The sequence below is a fragment of the Uranotaenia lowii genome, chromosome 3 (genome assembly GCF_029784155.1).
Source record: "Uranotaenia lowii strain MFRU-FL chromosome 3, ASM2978415v1, whole genome shotgun sequence".
Classification (NCBI taxonomy): Eukaryota; Metazoa; Arthropoda; class Insecta; order Diptera; family Culicidae; genus Uranotaenia; species Uranotaenia lowii.
In genome coordinates, this window is record NC_073693.1 from 169,767,230 (window position 1) to 169,788,618 (window position 21,389).

General features: G+C 43.2%; 2 protein-coding genes across 3 annotated transcripts in view; both read right to left on the reverse strand.

The window, feature by feature from the left end:
- The window catches only part of LOC129754634 (ovochymase-2-like), a 43,315-nt gene that overhangs the window by 8,260 nt on the left and 13,666 nt on the right, over window positions 1-21,389 (reverse strand). The gene's annotated exons all lie outside the window — the stretch shown is intronic.
- Window positions 90-21,389, reverse strand: part of LOC129754633 (polyserase-2-like) — a 51,492-nt gene continuing 30,192 nt past the window's right edge. The window contains exons 2-3 of the mRNA XM_055750796.1: window positions 5,527-6,559; window positions 90-5,463 (exon numbers count right to left, since the gene is read on the reverse strand). Of these exons, the coding sequence (XP_055606771.1) occupies window positions 4,863-5,463; window positions 5,527-6,559 (1,634 nt within the window). The 3' untranslated portion in view covers window positions 90-4,862. The remainder of the gene's footprint in view (window positions 5,464-5,526; window positions 6,560-21,389) is intronic.

The window sequence follows — 21,389 nt, forward strand, 5'->3', positions numbered from 1 at the left end:
GCCTAAATCGGCTAAGACGGTGTATGTCTTTTTAATAAAGTAAGAACCCTTTATCGAACACATTTCGATTTTATCTAAATCTTCCCAAACCTAAATTACAGCCAAAAGCACCGATCGACTACCGATCAGCAAGAGGAGTATTGATCGTGTCCGGCGTGAAATTAACGTAAGGCAAAACACATGCAAAATATTCCACCAATTGCATTACACATTTTTCTGCAGATTAGGACGACAGCAGAGGAGGGCAGGAGAGAAGGGCCCCGTAGCCACTTTCTCGAATATCGAGCAAAGCACTGATCGCGTCCGACTTGAGATAAATGTAAGGCAAAATATTTGCAAAATATTCCCGTATTGCATCACATGTCTTCTACAGATTAGACGACAGCAGAAGAGGATAGGAGAGAAGGGCCCTGTAGCCACTTTATCGAACCCAGCTCCCTGCATGTCAACGGCCTTCCTCGAGAAGTAAGCGGAACTCATTAAAACTAAAATCATTTGCCTAACAGACTACATTCCACACTATAGGGCCGTTTTCGGGAGTTCGATCTTCTTCTTCGATCTTCGAAGTCATCGAGTCTCACAACGTTGAAATCTCCGATGTGACGGAGATCGAGTGCATGTGGGAACGTAGGAGAAGCCGAGTCGTCGTTGCATGAAGAAACGACAAAGCTGAAGAAGTTGCTGAAGTCGGGGATCGCCCTCTAAAATTTCTGCAAATCAAACAACAAGTGCATGCAAACTTGTTGTTGTTGTCGTCGTTGTCATCGAAAGGAATTCGCACCAGAGCGAAAAGTGCAGTAGCTGCAATCAACGAGCAGTCATCGGAAAGCTTGTGCAAAAGTGAAACATCGAGCTAGCGCGTCGAGGAAGTGAGTGACTCGGAACTCACCACCCAGCATTGGGTGAAGGAAAATCGGGAGAGCGGAAGAATTTGTACCAGCTCGATCGAATCAGCAGCATGCCGATGCATGCAGAATTCTACTAGCGCGCTAGTTGCGAGTATTCAGAACAGCCAGCAGGAATTAAAATCGCATCCAAGCGAACTCGAAAAGTACCCCAGCAACGGAGAACCGCTACTGGCAATCAATTAACTGTGTATCACTGCAGATTTGAATGTTTGTTTAGTTCGTAAGTAGCACTTAGGTAAAATCATAGTTTATAAGATTATGTGGATTGGCATGCAATAATAAGCACAACTTCATGAACATGCAATCTGAATTTATTTATTTGCGCTATTTGATATTTTGAGCACCTTAACAACATAGAGAGTGCTTTAGCCGGGCGTGGACGATTATGCTACGGGGCTCGAATTGCAAATAGATTTCAAAATAGTTTAAATCCGAATAGCCACGGATAAGGCGAATTAAAGAACGAATTTGCTGGGGTTCTGAACGCAAAATCAAAAGTCGTTATAACCTGGAGATCACCGTACCAAACGCAATCACAGATCGACCACGTTTTGATTGACAGCCGGCACTTCTCGGACATCATCGATGTCAGATCATGTCGAGGGGCCAACATCAAGTCAGACCACTATCTGGTGATGGTGAAGATACGCCCAAAACTCTCCGTAGTGAACAACACACGCAACCGGCGCCCGCCTCGGTTAAATATCGTATGACTGAAGCAACCTGAGGTCGCCGCAGACCACGCGCAATCGGTCGAAGCAGCGCTGCCGGCAGAGGGCGAGTTTGATGAAGCCCCTCTCGAGGACTGTTGGGATACCATCAAGACAGCCATCTACAGTGCTGCGGAGAACGTCATCGGTTATGTGGAGCGAACTCGACTGAACGACTGGTTCGACGAGGAGTGGCACTCGTCGAAATGTGGAAAATCACCGACAGCGGAAGAGGGAGCGAGTCCGAATTTTCCAGGAGAAAAAGCGCCTCCTGGAGGAGCTCGAGGAGCTGGAGCAGCTGCATTGTTCCCAAGAAACACGAAAGTTCTATCAGAAGCTCAACGCATCCCGCAAAGGCTTCGTGCCGCAAGCCGAAATATGCCGGGATAAGGACGGAGGCATCCTGACGGACAATCGTGAAGTGATCAAAAGGTGGAAGCAGCACTTCGATGAACTCCTGAACGGCGCACATGCAGCCACTCCAGGAGCCACTCTGAACGATGAGTGAGGTTAAGGAAGCCATTCGCCAGCTGAATAGAAACAAGTCGGCTGGGAAGGATGGCATCGCAGCTGAACTCTTCAAAATGGGCCCGGACAAGTTGGCCGATTGCCTACACCGATTGATAGTTCGAATCTGAGACATAGAACAGCTACCGGTGGAGTGGGAGGAGGGGGTAATATGCCCCATCTACAAGAAGGGCGACAAATTGGACTGTGAGAACTACCGAGCGATCACTGTCCTCAATGCCGCCTACAAAGTGTTGTCCCGAATCCTACTCCGCCGCCTAACGCCACAAGCAAACAGATTCGTGGGAAGTCATCAGGCCGGCTTCATGGAGGGACGGTCAACGACGGACCAGATATTATCATTACGGCAAATCCTCCAAAAATGCCGGGAACACCAAGTCCCTACGCACCATCTATTCATCGACTTCAAAGCCGCATACGACACGATCGACCGTGACGAGCTATGGAAAATCATGGACGATAATGGCTTGTCTGGGAAGCTGATCGAACTGATCAAGGCGAAGATAGATGGAACGCAGTGCTGTGTGCGGATTTCGGGTGAATTGTCGAATCGCACAGGGTGCTTCGACAAGGCGATGTTCAACGTGGCGCTAGAAGGTGTTATTCGACGAGCAGTGGGCGAAATGCGGGCATGATTTTCAACAGATCCAGTCAACTTATTTGCTTTGCCTATGACATTGATATAGTCGGTAGATCATGTGCGGCGGTGGAGGAGATCTACCGCGAATGAAACGCGAAGCAGGAAGGATTGGGTTAACGATGAATACGTCCAATACGTCAAGCTAGATATAGTCGAAGACTTTGTGGTGACTGGTGACTGCAGGCAATGACACCAGCCGTGAGATCAGGAGGCGGATGATCAGTGGAAGTCGTGCCTACTATGGACTCCAAAGGCAACTGCGGTCGAGCAGACTTAGCCCTTGCACGAAATGTAAGCTTTACATGACGCTCATTGGACCGGTTGTTTCCTACGGGCACGAGATATGGATATTGCTCGAGGAGGACCTGCGTACAGTCGGAGGGTTCGAGCGACAAGTGTTAAGAACCATCTTTGGCGACGTGCAGAAGAACGGAGAACTCGCGCGACTCTACGGGGAACCCAGTATCCAGAAGGTGGCGGAGTCCAGCCTGGGCTGGGCAGAATATGTTGCGAGAATAACGTGCGACTGTCCTGAAAAACAGATATTTGCTACGATTCCTGTAGGAACGAGACAAGCAGAGGCGAAACGAGCGAGGTGGTCAGACCAAGTGGAGCGTGCTCTGGCGAGTGTGGGATGTTCGAGAAATTGGAGAACGGTTGCCATGGATCTAGTGAGTTTAAAAAATTATGTTCATCATGTTATGTCGTGAGACGGAAAACTATGTAAATGAATAAAACATATAAATAAATAGGGAATCTAGGGTAAAACAGCCAAATCTTCATTTCCCAATACGTGCAGTGCTTCAAGCAGCCGTCATTCGATTCCTCGGATAAAATCACACAAGATTCATAATTTTCAAGTCCGAATATGCTTTTTCTCAACTCTTTGATTTAAGGGTAAAACAGACATAACTCCATTTTCCGAAGTGTGCGGTGATTCAAAAAGCCATTATTCGATTTCTCGGTGAAAATCACACAAGATTGGTCTATTTTTGTTCAACATTTTCAAGTCCGAGTTAGCTTATTGATGTATTTATTTTACAATATATAGGGGAATTCGAAGTTTAAAAGGCATTATACCTCCGTTCGTGAGCATTTTCACTTCAGTTAATTTTTTTTTCATTGATTTTGTTCGTGTGGGAGGGAAAATATTAAATTTCTTCGCGGTTTGTACACTTTATTTCCCATTGTGCATCGGTTTAAATAATGTTTTTATACTTTTTGAATATTCGATTGTTTGTACAAATGAAAATCTAAACGAAAAGATCTTTGAAATGAAACCTAAAATTGAAAACTATTCCTTTTTCACCTTAATAGAGCCTACTCAGAATTGAAATTGTTTAAAGTGAAGCTTTTAGTTAAGCTCTCAAATTGTGTACCTTTGCTCAAGATACAAAAATAATGTACCAAGTTCAATAATCCACTATAGTAAGAACCTTATTCTGCTCGGTCGCGCTTATTTGTCCTCCAAAGGCAAATCCTAAAATCCCCCAATAGAAGTTCAAACCTATTTAGTTTCTTCCATAAAACTGTTAAATTTATTCTAGCAAAGTGTACAACTTGTTGTTCGGTGTAAAAGTGGAAATTATAGGCTGTGCAATTTGATGCTGTTGTGAAGAAATAACATCTTCACCCGGTTTCGAATGACGATATTCAACTGATATTTATCTGGGCCGTTTGATAATCGCTGGAGAAATACGGTAGCAAAACCCTCGGATCATCTGGTAAGCCCGATCTAAGCCCCAACAATATTTAAAAAAGAATAAAAAAAACCATACACGCAATGTTTAATATTTATGAAACAATCGAAAAAAAAAACAAATAATACAAAAGGTATTAAATATTGATTTTTTTTAAATGCCTGTATACGGATTAAATGTATACGGATTAAATGATTTATTAAATGATTGTATACGGATAATAATTAAAATTATTATTTAATATCATACTAAATTGATTAAAATATTCTTTAAAAACGTAGAGAATGTTAAGCTACAAGGAGTTACAGAAGCTCCGCTGTTTTTTTAATCGATTCAAATTCAATAAAACGCGTTATCAGGACTTAAAAACGGTTTATTAAATATTTTCCTCGACAGTTTGTTTAATCCACTGCAAATAGTAATTCACGTCCACAAAAACATCTGTTAAGTTTGAATTGCACCGCGCTGATCCGAAAGTGTACAACCCTCTGAGAAAATATCTATTATGTCCGTCTACATTCTTGACATATTGTAAAGGGCTTCCCGCGACGAAGTTTAAGCAGTTATTCGCCCGACTCTCACTATTGGTACACAAAATACTATCTTTTGACGGTAGACTCATATCGATTGATTTGTATGCTTCAACACAAGCTTTGATATCCTCGATTTGGACAATTTCTCTTTCCGGCGTAGTGGTATTTACACGTTTCCATCCAACTGCGAATAGATCATTGCTTAAATGTGTTCGGGCGTGTGGCAGACAAATGGGATTGATGTTCACCATTTCACAAGGATGATCTCGTTGTAATTTGATTAAAGCTATGTCATTCGAATACTTCGGGTTGTTATACTCCGGATGTTGGATTATCTTCTCAATCGCTACCACAGATTTTCTGATTGTCACGATTTTTGAGCCAGCATCTTCTCCATTTTCTGGATCAAGATTAACGTTGAAATCTCCTAGCGTGACAGAGGTCCTGAAGAAAAAAGGAGGATTTATTATACTGATCAATAGGAAAATTTTATTAGGTTAAATTTACAGTTTGTACCAATCGCTCGAATTGCACAGACAGTGAGCTACCGTCAAAACAAACACTTCGTGAATAAGCACACCACTGCATATCGATTTAGATGTTTCGTTGTCTGGCGTTGTAAAATCCAATGTAACCAACCACGAATATTGCAAAAAGATAGGCTTTAGACTCTCCGATATTTCCAAATCATGATTATCAGGACTGCAACCGTCGATATTCAATAAATTAGTGCTTCTTGGACTCTTCGCAGACTCGATCCAATTTATGAAGCTGTAAATGTCGACGAAAACTGAATAATCTTTCATTTTACATTGATGATCTTGTCCAAGGGATCCTAAACTTGTCATTCCTCTTAATACATATCGTCCATCCTGCCATGAATACATGCCTCCACCACTGTCTCCTGAACAAACGTTGGTTTCATTTTTATTTCCAGCACAAAAGTTGCTTTCATTTTTTGTCAGAATATATTTATATACGGGATCAGGTTCAAAAAGGCAATACATTGTTTTTACAACTTCCAATTCCGCCTCTTGTAAAATCGGATTGTATCGATCACTATCCCCAACTCCCCAACCCACGACTTTGCCAAATCTTCCTTGATATGAATTTGAGGATGGCAAGCATATGGGTTGCACGTAATCAGAATAAATTATATTATCCCTGGTCCTTAAGAGTGCTATATCGTTGTGAAAGTTTGTCTTGTCATATTCTTCGTGGCGTATTATGCTGGCTACAAGATATGTCGTAGAATGTCTACCTGGATTTTCTAAGTTAATTAGGCCGACTTGAATCTTAACTCTCCTTGCTGGGAGTATAATCCGTTTACTATACGTGCAATGCGCTGCAGTTAGTACATACTTTGGACCGATTAGCGTTCCGCCGCACCCGTAGGAAAACTGAGTGCAATTCTGTATGCGTTTATTTTCTGTGGATGTTCCTTGGAGTACTGCTACGTGCCACGGCCAGTCTTTTTCATTAACCGAACGGCCACCAGCAATCATTGGCATCTGCGAAGAGCGCTGACTGCACGTCAAATCTTCAAATATAAAACAAATAAATGCTATGATTATAATTCTCGTACAAATGGCGTAACCCCGTAATAATAAATAGGGCCTCACTCTTTGGGGTACCTATTAAAAACTGAAGACAAATTGATAATTGGGGGTTGTAAAGGGTGTCCACGATGAAATTGCCATACTATGAAATTGCTCTAACTTTAGAATTGAATGAAAATTTGGGTGGATTTAGTTCATAGTACATTGATTACATCCTGCTAGTTTTAAAGTCCTGTGATCAAAACTCGCGGAAATGGCGTCGAAAGAACAGCTTGTGTGTGATGAAATCTTGCGCATTCATCACAATAACAAGGATCTCTCGCAGCGTTCCATCTTTAAAACGTTGGGCATCGCGAATTCGACCAACGATCGGAAGCCCAAAAGTGAAGGAAAAAGTATTCCATGCAACACCAAAAATCACAACCGCGTAGTTGGGGCCTTCAACCGAAACCCGAACGCCTCCGTTCGGGATGTGGCTAAGAAGCTGCACCTAAGCCGAAGTTTTTTCCGAAAGGCTAAAACAAGTCCGCCAAACCCCGTGTCAGAAGCAAGCAGATTGGTGAAAAAAAATTTGTCGTCCAGGCATGCACCGCTTCTTGTTACATTTGAACGCACTACAGCCAAGGAGCTTTTGTTTCAAAAAAAGCGAGAACATGGAATTTTGCAGGCAGCGCAGATCGATAATGTTTTTTCGGGTTCGACAAGCAAGGTAACAATAAGAGATGAGTTAACCAACTTTGGGAAAGAACTGCTATCCGAAACCAAGAACATGCAGAATGAGCTCGGCATTAAACTCGTATGGCCAGGACGAGACGGTAAGATCATGTTTAAACGACACGAAGGAGCAAAGATTGAGCAAATTAGTAATCGAAATGACCTTCGTATGCTGGTCAAGTCCACCTAAAGGCGTTCCTTGAATCACTCTGTCGACCTAGAAACATTCAACGTTACAATACCAGAGATGCCTTCACCGAAACGTATTTATACTGGAGCAGGAAGCATGTAGAAACTTATTTCTATTTCGTTTCATGTGGATACTAATATTTTAAGTAAAAATAAATATTAAAAATAAAGATGTATTCCGCGACTCATTAGATTCTCTGCGTAAAAATAACCTATGGGGGTTTCCGCCCGAAGAGGGATTCGGTTTCACGGGATTAAATGATTCAGACGTGTTCACTATAATGGTCACTTTATTACTAACTAACTATTTACAATGATCGGATATTTATAGCTATAGATTGTGAGTGTGTGAGTGTATGAATGCGAGAACGCTATTGGTTGTTTGCCGGTGCTATCGTTTGTTGTTGCTATTGTTGGTTTGCCGGCTATTGTCTGCTGGCGTCAGTTGCGTGGCTGTTGTTATTGTTATTGCTGCCTGCGTGTGTTTGTTTCGAGAAGGTTCTCGACTGGACTGACTGATGGAATGTTCGGGAACTAGTTTGTAGTGTTAGTGATGATTGGCTGATGATGATGAATGACGGAGAATGATGATGGAATGGTAATGATAGTTATAGAATGATGATGTGAGAGTAAGATGGTTTACGTCGCCACAATACTCCCCCCTTAATTTACGCAATAGGGACGAGTAAATCGAACTTGTCTTCCTGACCTGGTTCGGTACTTGGGTTGTTCCTGTTCGTCCTTAGCATCAGATGATCTTTCACCGGGATCGGGTGGTTTCACTGTTGGTTCGTTGGCTTGCATGTGTGCAGCTTTTAAACGGTCGATAGAAATTGGCTGCTTTCGACCATTGATGTCCACGATGAAAACTTTCTTCTTTCGGCGCAACACTTTGAATGGTCCATCGTAAGGCGGTGTTAGTGGCGGTTTGATTGCTCCAACTCGGACAAATACGTGGGTACATGTGGCCAATTCCTTTTGAATGAAGGTCGCTTGTTTCGAATGATTGCTTGTTGGCGTTGGTCGCAATTTTGCCATAGCTGCTTTCAAGTCAACAAGATATTCGGCGGAAGGCGACTTGCTTGAGCTTGATGCGAAAAATTCTCCTGGAAGACGAAGAGTTGTGTCATAAGTAAGCTCAGCGCTCGATGCTTCGATATTTTCCTTCAGCGATGTCCGCATGCCGAGAAGGACAATGGGCAAGGATTCAGTCCAGCGGGGATTCTGATGACACATAATGGCGGCTTTGAGCTGGCGGTGTGTTCGCTCTATCTGTCCGTTAGCTTGCGGGTGGTACGGTGTCGTCCTCAGGTGAGTGATGCCCAACAGCTTCGTTAATTCACGAAACAGCTCGGATTCGAATTGACGACCAAGATCCGTAGTGACGTTCACTGGGACGCCGAATCGTGCGATCCAGCCAGCGACAAAGGCTCGGGCGATCGTGTTTGCCGTTATGTTAGGGATGGGAATTATTTCTGGCCAACGAGAAAATTTATCGATGAGCGTTAAGCAATATACGTACCCTTCTGATGGCGGTAATGGTCCAATGATGTCCATGTGGATGTGGGCAAATCTTTCGTTCGGCGTGGAGATTTGCACGATCGGTGCTTTGTTGTGTCGGTGAACTTTCGCTCGTTGACATGGAATGCAGTTGGTGGCGAAATTCTTGCAGTCTCGACGCAGTGAAGGCCATACGAAACGATCAGAGATAAGACGAGTTGTCGCACGAATTCCAGGATGTGAAACGTTGTGGAATTTTCTCATGATCGCATCGCGAAACTGCTTCGGCACGAATGGACGGATGGCTTCAGTTGACACGTCGCAATAGATAGGCGCAGACGAGAACGGGGACTTGAGCGCTTTTAGCCTGATGGTTGTGTTGGGTGGAGTATTTTCCAGGTACAGCTTCAGCTCGGGATCAGTTTTCTGCTCGAGGGCCATACGATCGAAATCGATTGTATCGTTGGTGATTGACTCGATACGGCTCAACATGTCAGCAACTTTGTTTGCTTCACCGGGGACATGTCGAATGTCTGTTGTGTATTCGCTGATGAAGCTGAGGTGTCGTTGTTGAGTTGGACTAGCTCGTTCCGGGCGCTGATGGAAAGCTGTGGTGAGAGGCTTGTGATCTGTGTACACGCGGAAATCACGAGCGATGAGCATGTCTTTGAAATGCTTTATCGCTTCGTAGATTGCGAATAGCTCTCGGTCATACGTGCTAGCTTTCCTTTTGCTGTCACTCAATTTCCTGGAGAAAAATCCTAATGGTTGTCGACCATTTTCGGTGATTTGATGAAGAACTGCCCCAATAGCTGTGCCAGAGGCATCCACTTTCAGGGCTAGTTTTGCTTCAGGTGCAGGATGTGCTAGAAGGACGGCATTGGCTAGGTCCTGTTTGCATTTTTCGAATGCTTGGTTGGTTGTTTCGCTCCACTGCAAAACGGTGTTGTCGTTCCTTATGTTTCCGCAGATCATCGATTGTAAGATCTGTTGATCGACGGCGGCGTGGGGGATGAAACGTCGATAAAAATTGATAGTGCCAAGAAATCGCTTGAGCTGTTTGGCTACGGTCGGACGTGGGAAATTCAAGACAGCATCAACCTTTTTTGGACTGGGTTTGATGCCATCTTTGGTGATCAAATGACCAAGAAATTCGACGACCGGTTGTCCAATTTGGCACTTGCTTGGGTTAATAATGAGACCATTTTCCCGGAGTCGCTGGAAGACGGTGCGCAGGTGCAGCTTGTGTTCGTCTTCGGTGGTGGATGCTATGCACAAATCGTCCACATACGGGAATACGAAGTTCAGATCTCCGAGAATGTCGTGCAAATGACGCTGGAGAGTTTGACCGGCGTTTCGTAGGCCAAACGTCATGTATTTGAATTCGAACAATCCGAAGGGCGTGGTGATTGCGGTCTTGGGAATGTCTTCAGGTGCCACAGGAATTTGGTGGTATGCTCGTTGTAAGTCGATGCACGAAAAAATGGACTTACCGTGCAGAATTGTTGAGAAGTCCTGGATGTGGGGTATTGGATACCGATCTGGGACTGTGATCGCATTAAGATTGCGGTAGTCACCACAAGGTCTCCATTTTCCGTTCGGCTTCTTCACTAGATGCAGTGGACTGGCCCAGCAACTTTTCGAGGGTTGACAAATGCCTTGTTCCATGAGGAATTTGAATTCCGCTTTGGCTTCGTTCAATTTGTCGATGGGCAAACGGCGGGGACGACAAAAAACGGGCTGACCAGTCGTGATGATTTGATGCATTGTTTGCGCTTTCGTAGGACGGTGGTTCATGTTCAGAACTGTAATGTCCTGAAATTCCTTCAGTAGTTGTGCAAATGGTGCGTTCACATCGAATGTGGTGATGGATGGTTCGGAGACTGCATTGATGTTGTTGATTTCCAGTTTCGTTGTGTTGTCGACGAGCTTGTTTCTCCGGAGATCCACTAGCAAGTCGTAGTGCTTTAGGAAATCTGCTCCGATGATGGGTGATTTGACTTCAGCTATCGTGAAGGTCCAGGTAAACGAACGACGTAGACCAATGTCGATCGTCAATCGTTTGGTGCCGTAAGTTGCAATCGGGCTTCCGTTGGCTGCGAACAATTGATAAGAATTCGTTCGGTTCAACATTTCCTTCGGTGTTGGTGGGATCACAGAGATATCTGCTCCTGTGTCGATAAGGAAGCTTTGAGACGTTTGTTGGTCGTGGACATGAATACGGCGAATGTTGATTGTTTGGTTCAGCTTGATGCTGGAGAGACTTGGTTTTGGTTCGAGCGGCGCTTGGCGAGGAACGTGTGACCTAAAAACTGCACGTGTGTTTCTTCTTTCGGGTTTGCCATCGTAGAAAATGCACTGAATTTTCAGATTATCCTTTTTCCACTTTTCGCACTTTCTGGCTTGTGCTCCGTGCCGGTAATGAAACCAGCAAATCCACCCGCGATTGCGTTTTTGCTGCGCATGTTGCTGTGTGTCAGGCGACAAATTCTTTGCTCGTTCACAATTCTGGAATCTTCTCGATGTTGCCTGTTCTAGACGACGCGTAAGCGCCTCGACTTGCTGCTCCAGGATGGAGATGGACGTGCCTTCCGAATGATCGGGAAAAATCCTTTTTTTGAGGGGATCCATTATTTCGGCACTATTAGGAAAACTCGAGAAGTTTTTTTTTTTAACTCGCGATACACTTAAAAATCGCGGCGCGACGAAGAATAGCGTGGAACTTTCGGGAAAAAATAGAGCACTTTCCCACTGCACTCGCGTTTTTGTTCTAGCACTCGCGACGGAGGCTTCGAGAATTCGAACACTCGCGAACTGTACTTAGCGATTGAACTTTCGAGAACGATTCACACGCGGTAACTTCACTTAACGTGCGGGGTCACCAATTTATGGGGGTTTCCGCCCGAAGAGGGATTCGGTTTCACGGGATTAAATGATTCAGACGTGTTCACTATAATGGTCACTTTATTACTAACTAACTATTTACAATGATCGGATATTTATAGCTATGGATTGTGAGTGTGTGAGTGTATGAATGCGAGAACGCTATTGGTTGTTTGCCGGTGCTATCGTTTGTTGTTGCTATTGTTGGTTTGCCGGCTATTGTCTGCTGGCGTCAGTTGCGTGGCTGTTGTTATTGTTATTGCTGCCTGCGTGTGTTTGTTTCGAGAAGGTTCTCGACTGGACTGACTGATGGAATGTTCGGGAACTAGTTTGTAGTGTTAGTGATGATTGGCTGATGATGATGAATGACGGAGAATGATGATGGAATGGTAATGATAGTTATAGAATGATGATGTGAGAGTAAGATGGTTTACGTCGCCACAAACCGAAAGGAAATCTGTCATAATTTTCTAACATTTCTTCAGCTGAATGTAAGAGGCCTTAAGGGGGGGGTAGGGTCTAACGGGTATAAAAAAACACCATTTTCACGATTTTTTTCTAGAGCTATCGTTCAAACAAATGTATTCAAATTTTTTGCATTATACAAAGCATTGTTAAAAGAACATTTAGTGATTTTTCCGTAGAAAAATATTGAAAAATGAGCCGGTGACGGAGCATTTTCGAGGATGCCTTTTAAAAAAACAGGATTTGCGGTGGACACTGTATCTCAGCACAGAATCATCTGAAGTCAAAAAATAAGAGCAAAATATTTTTAATAGATGTTTTTCTGGACCCCAACGTTTTTATTTAACTTAAAAATATTTTTATGAAATTTTTGTGACTGTTTGAAGTAAAAACTACGATTTTTCACTTAAAAATCCGCCATTTTTCACCTCTAAAATCTCCCCAAAGTAAAAAAAAATCAAAAAAGAAAAACGTTGGGGTCTGGTATTTTATATGTAGAAAATATGTTCCAAATTTGAAAAGAATCGGATAAGTAGTTTTCAAATGACGATGTCCACGGACTTTAAAAATGTGCTTTCGAGAAAAACGCGTTTGAAGTTTCTGCTCTTGCTTTCTTGCAGTATTAGATAGGAGGAGATAAAGGCCTATAACTTCTACAGTTTTGCTTCAATTGACTTGAAAATTTGACACAACATTCTTGAAATGTTTTACAATAAGAAAATAAAAAAATAAAAAAATCGATTTTTTGAAAGTGTTAGACCCTACCCCCCCCTTAATGATCCGAGCAAACAGGACTTTTTCAAAATCTTTTTAGAGCAGCTCCCGATTGATGTTTTAATTCTAGGGGAGACATGGTTGAGGGAGGAAAAAAACTTGGTTAACGTAGATGGATACCGCATTTTCATCTCCTGTCGACCCGATTCAAGTAGTGGTGGACTAGCAGTTCTCGTAAAAGATTCGCTTAAAGTAGCAGAGATCGAAAATTAACACGATGATGGGTTCCATTATATTCATTTGCGTCTTGAACCAGGCTGCTCACCAATCGAAGTTCATTCAGTTTACCGACCACCTTCACAAAACCCTCAGTTCTTTTTAGGCTTGATGCCGTGCTTGCATCTCCTAAATCAAACTCTCAGTTTTTGATGCTAGGTAATGTCAACATCCCTGTAAACAAGACAAGTTGCCCCGTAGACAGCCAGTACCTAGATCTTTTTTAAATGTTTTAGTTGTCGAGTATCCAACACATATATAACCCGTCCAGCAAGTTGCAACATTCTTGACCACGTTGTTTGTTCAGATTCGATAGTTGAACAAACTCTGAATGAAACAGCTCACATCGAGGTAAGCGACCATAGCTTGGTGCTGACTACAATCAGTTTAAAGAAACCAATAGCGTACTGAAAGCTTGAAAAAGTTATCGTGCAACATGAGCAGATCAATGAGGCTTTCAGAGTTGAGGTGAAAACTTTCACGCTAGCAATCCTACAGAAAAATTAGAGACACTATGCTTATTATAGAGTCAACTGAAAGCTAGATTTTTGTGCAACTTCAAATCGCTACGAGGGAATCATCCTTAGCATGAGGACCGAGCGCAATGCACAAAGCAACTTAGCCGGCCGAATGCTGGCGTGCGAATGGGTATTGAACCGTTGCCATACATGTGCGTGAGCCTGACGGAATATAGTGTGCGTGACATCACTCAGTGGATGATATCTATATACTACACGACGATGATACAATCGTGTCTCCCACAGTCACAAGCTCTCTCAAGTCTTCTCGTGCCTCGTACAAATGGGAGACGTTCAACACAGTGTGTAATCTATATACAATGTGGCTATAACATATTCGTGCACCACACAATTTTCAAAACCAGTATCTGCCAAAGTTAAAGTTAAGGGACTTTGCCCGTAGATGTCGCTGGATGTGTGAAAGTTGACGCGAATCAAAGAAAAGGCACTAGCGCGTTGCAAGAAGTATCCTAGCAACAGCGACTATAAGGATCTTTTGATACAAGTGTCGAAAAAACTCAACAGTGCTAAGACTGAGCCAAAAAAAACTATTACCAAAAACCCAGAAAGAAATGTGGAAAACGTTAAACAAAGCAAGCAAACAATTCTTAAAGCGAAAGGATCAAAATAGAACTGAATGGAGCAGTTAAGTATGATGAAAAGGCAGTTGCCCACGCATCAATCATTATTTCTGTAACATCGGAACTCAGCTAGCAGCCACAATTCCCAGAAATGTTCGAGAAAGTGCACGAAGAGAAACGGTGACAGTATACACCTTACACCAGCAATAGACCAAGAAGTTATCTTAAAAATAAACAAGCTAGATGCTTCAAAAAGCCCGCATCCAGATGGGATCCCAGTACAATTTATCGAAGGCAACCATGTCATTTTTTTGGCTGGTAAATGGTGGATAATGTGCAACACGAGACCCTATAGTGGTCATATCACCTCTTATTCACAACTCCTATCTCTACCTCCCCGTGGTACCGGCTGGGATGCGAGTAACCTAAGCGGAGATCGGGTACCCAACCCCGGTGGATGCTTTGGTCGCATGCAGACTGAGAAAGTGGCCGCACGCGTCTGTTTCCCAGGTCAGGGGCGGCGTGCAACAACAACCGAGCGTCTGTTCTCCAGGTCAGGGGCGGCTCAAACAGCGTCTGTCTCGCAGCGATCGGCTGAATTTATGAAATGCGGCTCCCGCCAGCTAAGTCCAAAATGGCAGCCCCATCGCGGGATAGGGACTTTAGGCTAACAACCTACTGCTCCCGATTCATAAAATTATTACGGTACCGAAAGAAATGACCGACTTGGAGCTTTGGCGACGACCTTATGCATGAAAACACGGACACGAATTGGAACTTGGAACGTTTTAACCCTTGCCCAACAAGGCAAGCTGGCTCAACTTGCTAGAGAAGCTAGCCGCCTCAAGCTTGAAAATCTGGGACTGAGCGAAGTCGGTTAGCCTAACACTGGAGAAAACAAGACACAGTCCGGGCAAGTCCTGCTTTACTCTGGCATACGAGGTTTCCTGTTAAGCCCGCAGGCCTACGCGGCCCTCATTAGATGGGAACCAATAAATGAAAGAATAATCGTAGCCAGATTTAGAACACGGGTTAAAAACCTCACAATGGTCCAGTGTTATGCGCCAACTGACGTTGCCGATTTGCAGGAGAAAGAACAGTTTTACAGTCAACTGAACAGCGTGGTAGAGATAATTCCGAAGGGTGACATTCAAATCCATTTGGGCGACTTCAACGCAAAGATTGGCTGCGCTGGTGTGCTGTGTGGTGGCGGCTTATAGAATACTACCACTGGGATACTGGTCCACGTCGTAAAAGGCGACTTATCCAGTACTTCCCATATGCGTTAGTCATTCTTCAAATGCGACTATCACATTGGGAGGGGGGAACCTTGGCTTGGTTCCAAGCCAAGTTTCTTCAGGGAGGATTCACCAATTGTGCTTATTGCTATTAATGCGCATGCACGAGTTGTATTCTCCTAAATTTTGTAAACACCCGCTTCAAGGTGGTTCTGTGCCTGCGGGCCCCAAAGTGGGGGTAGGAGGGTGTATAATAATCCTATCTTAAGCAGAACGTTGTTAAGGTCTGCACTATAGCCAGGCACTGGTGCAAAGGGCCGTATTTTTCCTGGCAACTCGTGGGATTCAGATTATACACACGATTTTAAAATTTTCATCCTGTATGGGATACCCCGCTTCATGCGTCGATATGAAGGTGCAGAGGTTCTTGTGTGTGATGGAAATATGTGTGGAATTCTTTGATAGAAATGCTTTCTATTAAGGTTGCACAGATAAATCTGCAGCACAAAAGAACCGCTACACTGAACTTATGTCGTTTAATCCTTAATGGAACTGCATCAATCGCCTTGGTCCAAGAACCCTATTTCCGAAATGGAACTTTTTACTTAGGGAATTTGCTCAAACCTAACTTTACTGTGTTCAGTGTAATTGGAATGACTAATGCCCAAATGATGCCTCGTGCATGTATATTGATAAACAATTCTTTAAATGCAACACTTATACCCAATCTAACAACAAGAGATATTTGCGTCGTTCAGGTTTCGCTGCCTGATAGAAAATACGTCTACGGTTCAGCATACTCGCCATATGAACAATCATCCCCTACGGATGATTTAAAAAATGTCATTTCATTCTGTGAATCACAAAATATACCTCTTGTAATTGGCTGTGATGCCAATGCCCATCATTTTGTATGGGGTAGCTCAGATATCAATCTGAGAGGCTTAAATTTAATGGAATATTTAAGCAGCACTGATTTAGAAATTCTAAATGTAGGAAATAAACCAACTTTTGTTAGGTGTGACAGAGAAGAGGTGATTGACATCACACTTTGTTCTAGAACAATTTCTCAGGAAATTTCAAATTGGCATGTGCCTAACGAAGAATCGATTTCTGACCACAGGTTTATCTATTTTGAACACTCAGGTGAGTTTTTAGAAACAATAACATTCAGAAACCCAAGAACAACTAATTGGGACCTATATTTGGAGCATATTGCTATTAAATTTCATGGATATACACCTGAAATTACTACTCCTTCTGAGTTGGATGAAGTGGTTGCAAAAACCACCGAAATTATTTTAAATTCTTATGAAGAAGCATGTCCCTTACGAACGTTGAAATTCAACAAAAACAGTACACCATGGTGGAACTCAAATCTCAGTAAATTACGAAAAAACTGCAGACGCTCTTGGAACCGAAGGCGCACGGAAGGTTTTGATGCTTTCAAGTTGGCTCGCAGAGCTTACCGGAAAGCAACACGAGCTGCCGAACGCTCAAGTTGGCAGAACTACTGCACAAACATTTCAAGCTTGCACGAAGCAAGTAGGTTAAATAAAGTCTTAGCCAAATCAAAAGATTATCAGGTTTCATACCTTAAAACCCCTAGTGGTGATTATACATCAAACGACGAAGAAACATTAAGTTGTCTATTCAATACTCACTTTCCAGGATGTGTTGATCAAGATTCATCGATAGAGCCTGAGTTCTTTTCTGGAAGTCTAGATTCCTTGCATTTTGCTCGGAAAATAGTTACTACAGAATCGATCAAATGGGCAATCGATGGTTTTGCTCAATACAAATCTCCTGGAAGTGACGGTTTATTTCCAGTTTTGCTTCAAAAAGGTTTCGATCATTTCAAACACATATTAAGAAAAATAATGATAAGCAGTTTTGCTCATGGATATATTCCTAAACTTTGGCGGCAGATAGCCGTGAAATTCATCCCTAAAGGGGGACGATCATCATACGACGAAGCCAAAAGCTTTCGTCCTATTAGTCTAAGTTCATTTCTATTAAAAGCACTTGAACGTTTAATTGATCATCATATCAGGCAAGAATGCCTTGCCCAACATCCGCTTAATGCGACACAACATGCATACCAAACAGGAAAATCAACATTAACTCTTCTGCACAACGTAGTACATAACATTGAAAATAGTTTTTCACAGAAAGAATCATGTCTAGGAGCATTTCTAGACATAGAAGGAGCATTTGATAATGTCTCGTTTACATCAATAATGGATGCGGCACTACTTCATGGAGTGCCTAGTGTTATAACTAACTGGATTAGCGCAATGCTAAGTAACAGGAATCTTCATTCGTCTTTAAGACAGGCTTCAATAACAAAAGTTAGCACACGTGGTTGCCCACAGGGAGGTGTACTATCACCTCTTTTGTGGAACCTAGTTGCAGACGGCTTGTTGAGAAAACTCAATGACCGTGGAATACCAACCTATGGATTCGCAGATGATTATCTTCTGCTGGTAAGAGGTTTGTGCATAAGCACATTATTTGATATAATGCAACAAGCTCTGCGCTCTGTTGAACGATGGTGTTCTCATGTAGAACTTTCAGTTAATCCTCTAAAAACTAATATGGTTTTATTTACTAAAAAACGTATCACCCTCGGGGTGCGCCCTCTGCTGTTTTATGGTTCCGAAATCACCGTGTCTAATCAAGTTAAATATTTGGGTGTCATTCTTGACTCCAAATTAGACTGGTCTGATCACATCGAATTCAGAATCAAAAAAGCATGCATGGCCTTCGGACAATGCCGACGTGCAATCGGAAAAAACTGGGGACTGAAACCCAAACATATTCACTGGATTTATTCCACAATAGTAAGACCAATTCTGGCCTATGGGTGTCTAGTGTGGTGGCAGAAAGGAGAAGTTGCAACAGTTCGGACTAAACTAAATCACCTTCAAAGAATGTGTCTTTTGGGGATGTCCGGATCGTTCACTACAACTCCTACTGCAGCACTAGAGGCTCTGTTTTCTATCAAACCTCTACACTTGTTCCTAAAACAGGAAGCCTTCTCATGTGCTTTTCGTCTACAGGCAGTTGGTCTCTGGCTGTCAGGAAATATCGAAAGATCATCGAGTCATACAAATGTGTGGCCTGAATTAGTTAGATTAAACAAGTTTAATCTAGCGCCAAACGATTTAACACTCTCGAGTAGTTTTCCCTACATGGGGTTTAAAGTCAAATTTCCTTCTCTTCAAGAATGGTTATCAGGTTTCGTAGAGGATCAAATGTCCTCTCATATTGTATTCTATACTGACGGTTCATTATCAAACGGCCGTGCAGGTGCAGGAATTTACTGTCACGAGTTGAACATAGAATATGCTCAACCTCTAGGAAAATATTGTACAGTCTTTCAGGCTGAGCTATATGCTATTATGTATGGAGTGCAAATTGCACTTCAAAAGAAGATTATGTTCAGAACAATTTATTTCTGTTCAGATAGCCAAGCAGCTATCAAATCACTCAGTGCTTCCAGTTCTAGATCAAAACTGGTAATCGCATGCCGGAAAGCAATCGAAGAACTTGCTGAAGGCAATGGATTAAACCTTCTATGGGTACCCGGACATAAGGGAATTTTTGGAAACGAATGCGCCGACGAACTCGCTAGAGCTGGGTCGGAAAAGGAATTTTACGGACCAGAGCCGGCTGTCCCAATATCACCATGTTGGTTCAGAAACCAAATTCAAACTTGGTCCTCTAACCAGCATGAACGATACTGGGAAGAGTTGGACACTTGTCGTCAAACTAAATTATTTTTAGAAAAACCATCTCCAATCATATCGAGTTACTTATTAACTTTAAATAAATCTCATTGCAGCATCTTGATCAGAGCACTCTCCGGTCATTGTAAACTCAACTATCACATGCACAACATTCAGCGTGCTGAATCTCCAGTATGTGTTAGTTGTGAATCAGATGTGGAAGATCCCTTCCATCTTATATGTAACTGTCCCTCATTTGCCAGACTACGTTTTCGTACTCTGGGATCTTACGCTTTAAGCGAATCTGAGTTTAAGAAATTAAACTTAAAAAACATTCTATCATTCCTTACCGAATGTAGAAAAGAGCTTTAATGCTAATAATCCCTAGTGGAAAGGCTTTATGCCATCTTAAATAGATTGAATTTATTTCTTCCTTTTATAGGTTTTTCAGGTTTCTCAGGTAAATGATGAAATCTTGGATAAAAAAAAGGCTAGGCACAATTTTCCCGTATGTTTGGATAACGTGCCGCTATTAAGCCTACCCCCATTCTGATACCTGAACCTAAGCGGAGATCGGGTACCCAACTCCGGTGGATGCTTTGGTCGCATGCAGACTGAGAAGGTGGCCGCACGCGTCTGTTCCCCAGGTCAGGGGCGGCGTGCAACAACAACCGAGCGTCTGTTCTCCAGGTCAGGGGCGGCTCAAACAGCGTCTGTATTGCAGCAAGCGGCTGAATTTATGAAATGCGGCTCCCGCCAGCTAAGTCCAAGATGGCAGCCCCATCGCGGAATAGGGACTTTAGGCTAACAACCTACTGCTCCCGATTCATAAAATTATTACGGAATCCGAAAGAAATGACCGACCTGGAGCTTTGGCGACCACCTTATGCATGAAAACACGGACACGAATTGGAACTTGGAACGTTTTAACCCTTGCCCAACGAGGCAAGCTGGCTCAACTTGCTAGAGAAGCTAGCCGCCTCAAGCTTGAAATTCTGGGACTGAGCGAAGTCGGTTAGCCTAACACTGGAGAACACAAGAAACAGTCCGGGCAAGTCCTGCTTTACTCTGGCATACGAGGTTTCCTGTTAAGCCCGCAGGCCTACGCGGCCCTCATTAGATGGGAACCAATAAACGAAAGAATAATCGTAGCCAGATTTAGAACACGGGTTAAAAACCTTACAATGGTCCAGTGTTATGCGCCAACTGACGTTGCCGATTTGCAGGAGAAAGAACAGTTTTACAATCAACTGAACAGCGTGGTAGAGAGAATTCCGAAGGGTGACATTCAAATCCATTTGGGCGACTTCAACGCAAAGATTGGCTCCGATAATCAAGATCTTGAGCGCATCATGGGGCGCCATGGCCTGGGACAGATGAGCGAAAACGGAGAGGTGTTTGTAGAATTTTGTGGCAACAACAACATGGTAATCGGTGGATCGCTCTTCCGCTCTTCGGGTTTAGAGCAGCAGACGGAAAGAACGATGAATACCCGGTGGGATAGACGGTCGAGGTTGTGGGGGCTAAAGATGAGATTTGCTGGTAAACTGAGTGAGCAGGTGCAAATGGATCATTAGGAGGTAAAATGTTCTGGACAGAACTGCTAGGATAGATTTGACCATGCGGTAGACTATATGCTGGTAATGTACCTGGGATACTTAAGTAAGGTATTGGGTATGTCAGGTTCGAATACGTTGATGAGGGCCATGCTCCAGTTGAAGTTCGAGTTCAAGCACTACAACTGGCCGATAATGATATGGGAGAGTGGTCTGTCGTGTAAGCAAATACTCCCTAGATGTGGGGATAGGCGAAATAGAACTAACAGTGGTCACCACTCGGGGAACTGATACTGAGTTCGTAACCGAGGTAGGTGGATGAAAGCTTTCGCTTGAGATACCAAAATACGGCATGCTTGCTGATGTTGATTGGGGTATGGGAACTCTGGGAACCAATTTCTGGGGATTGTTCTAGACAGAACTCTTGAATTGCCTGAGAGCGTATA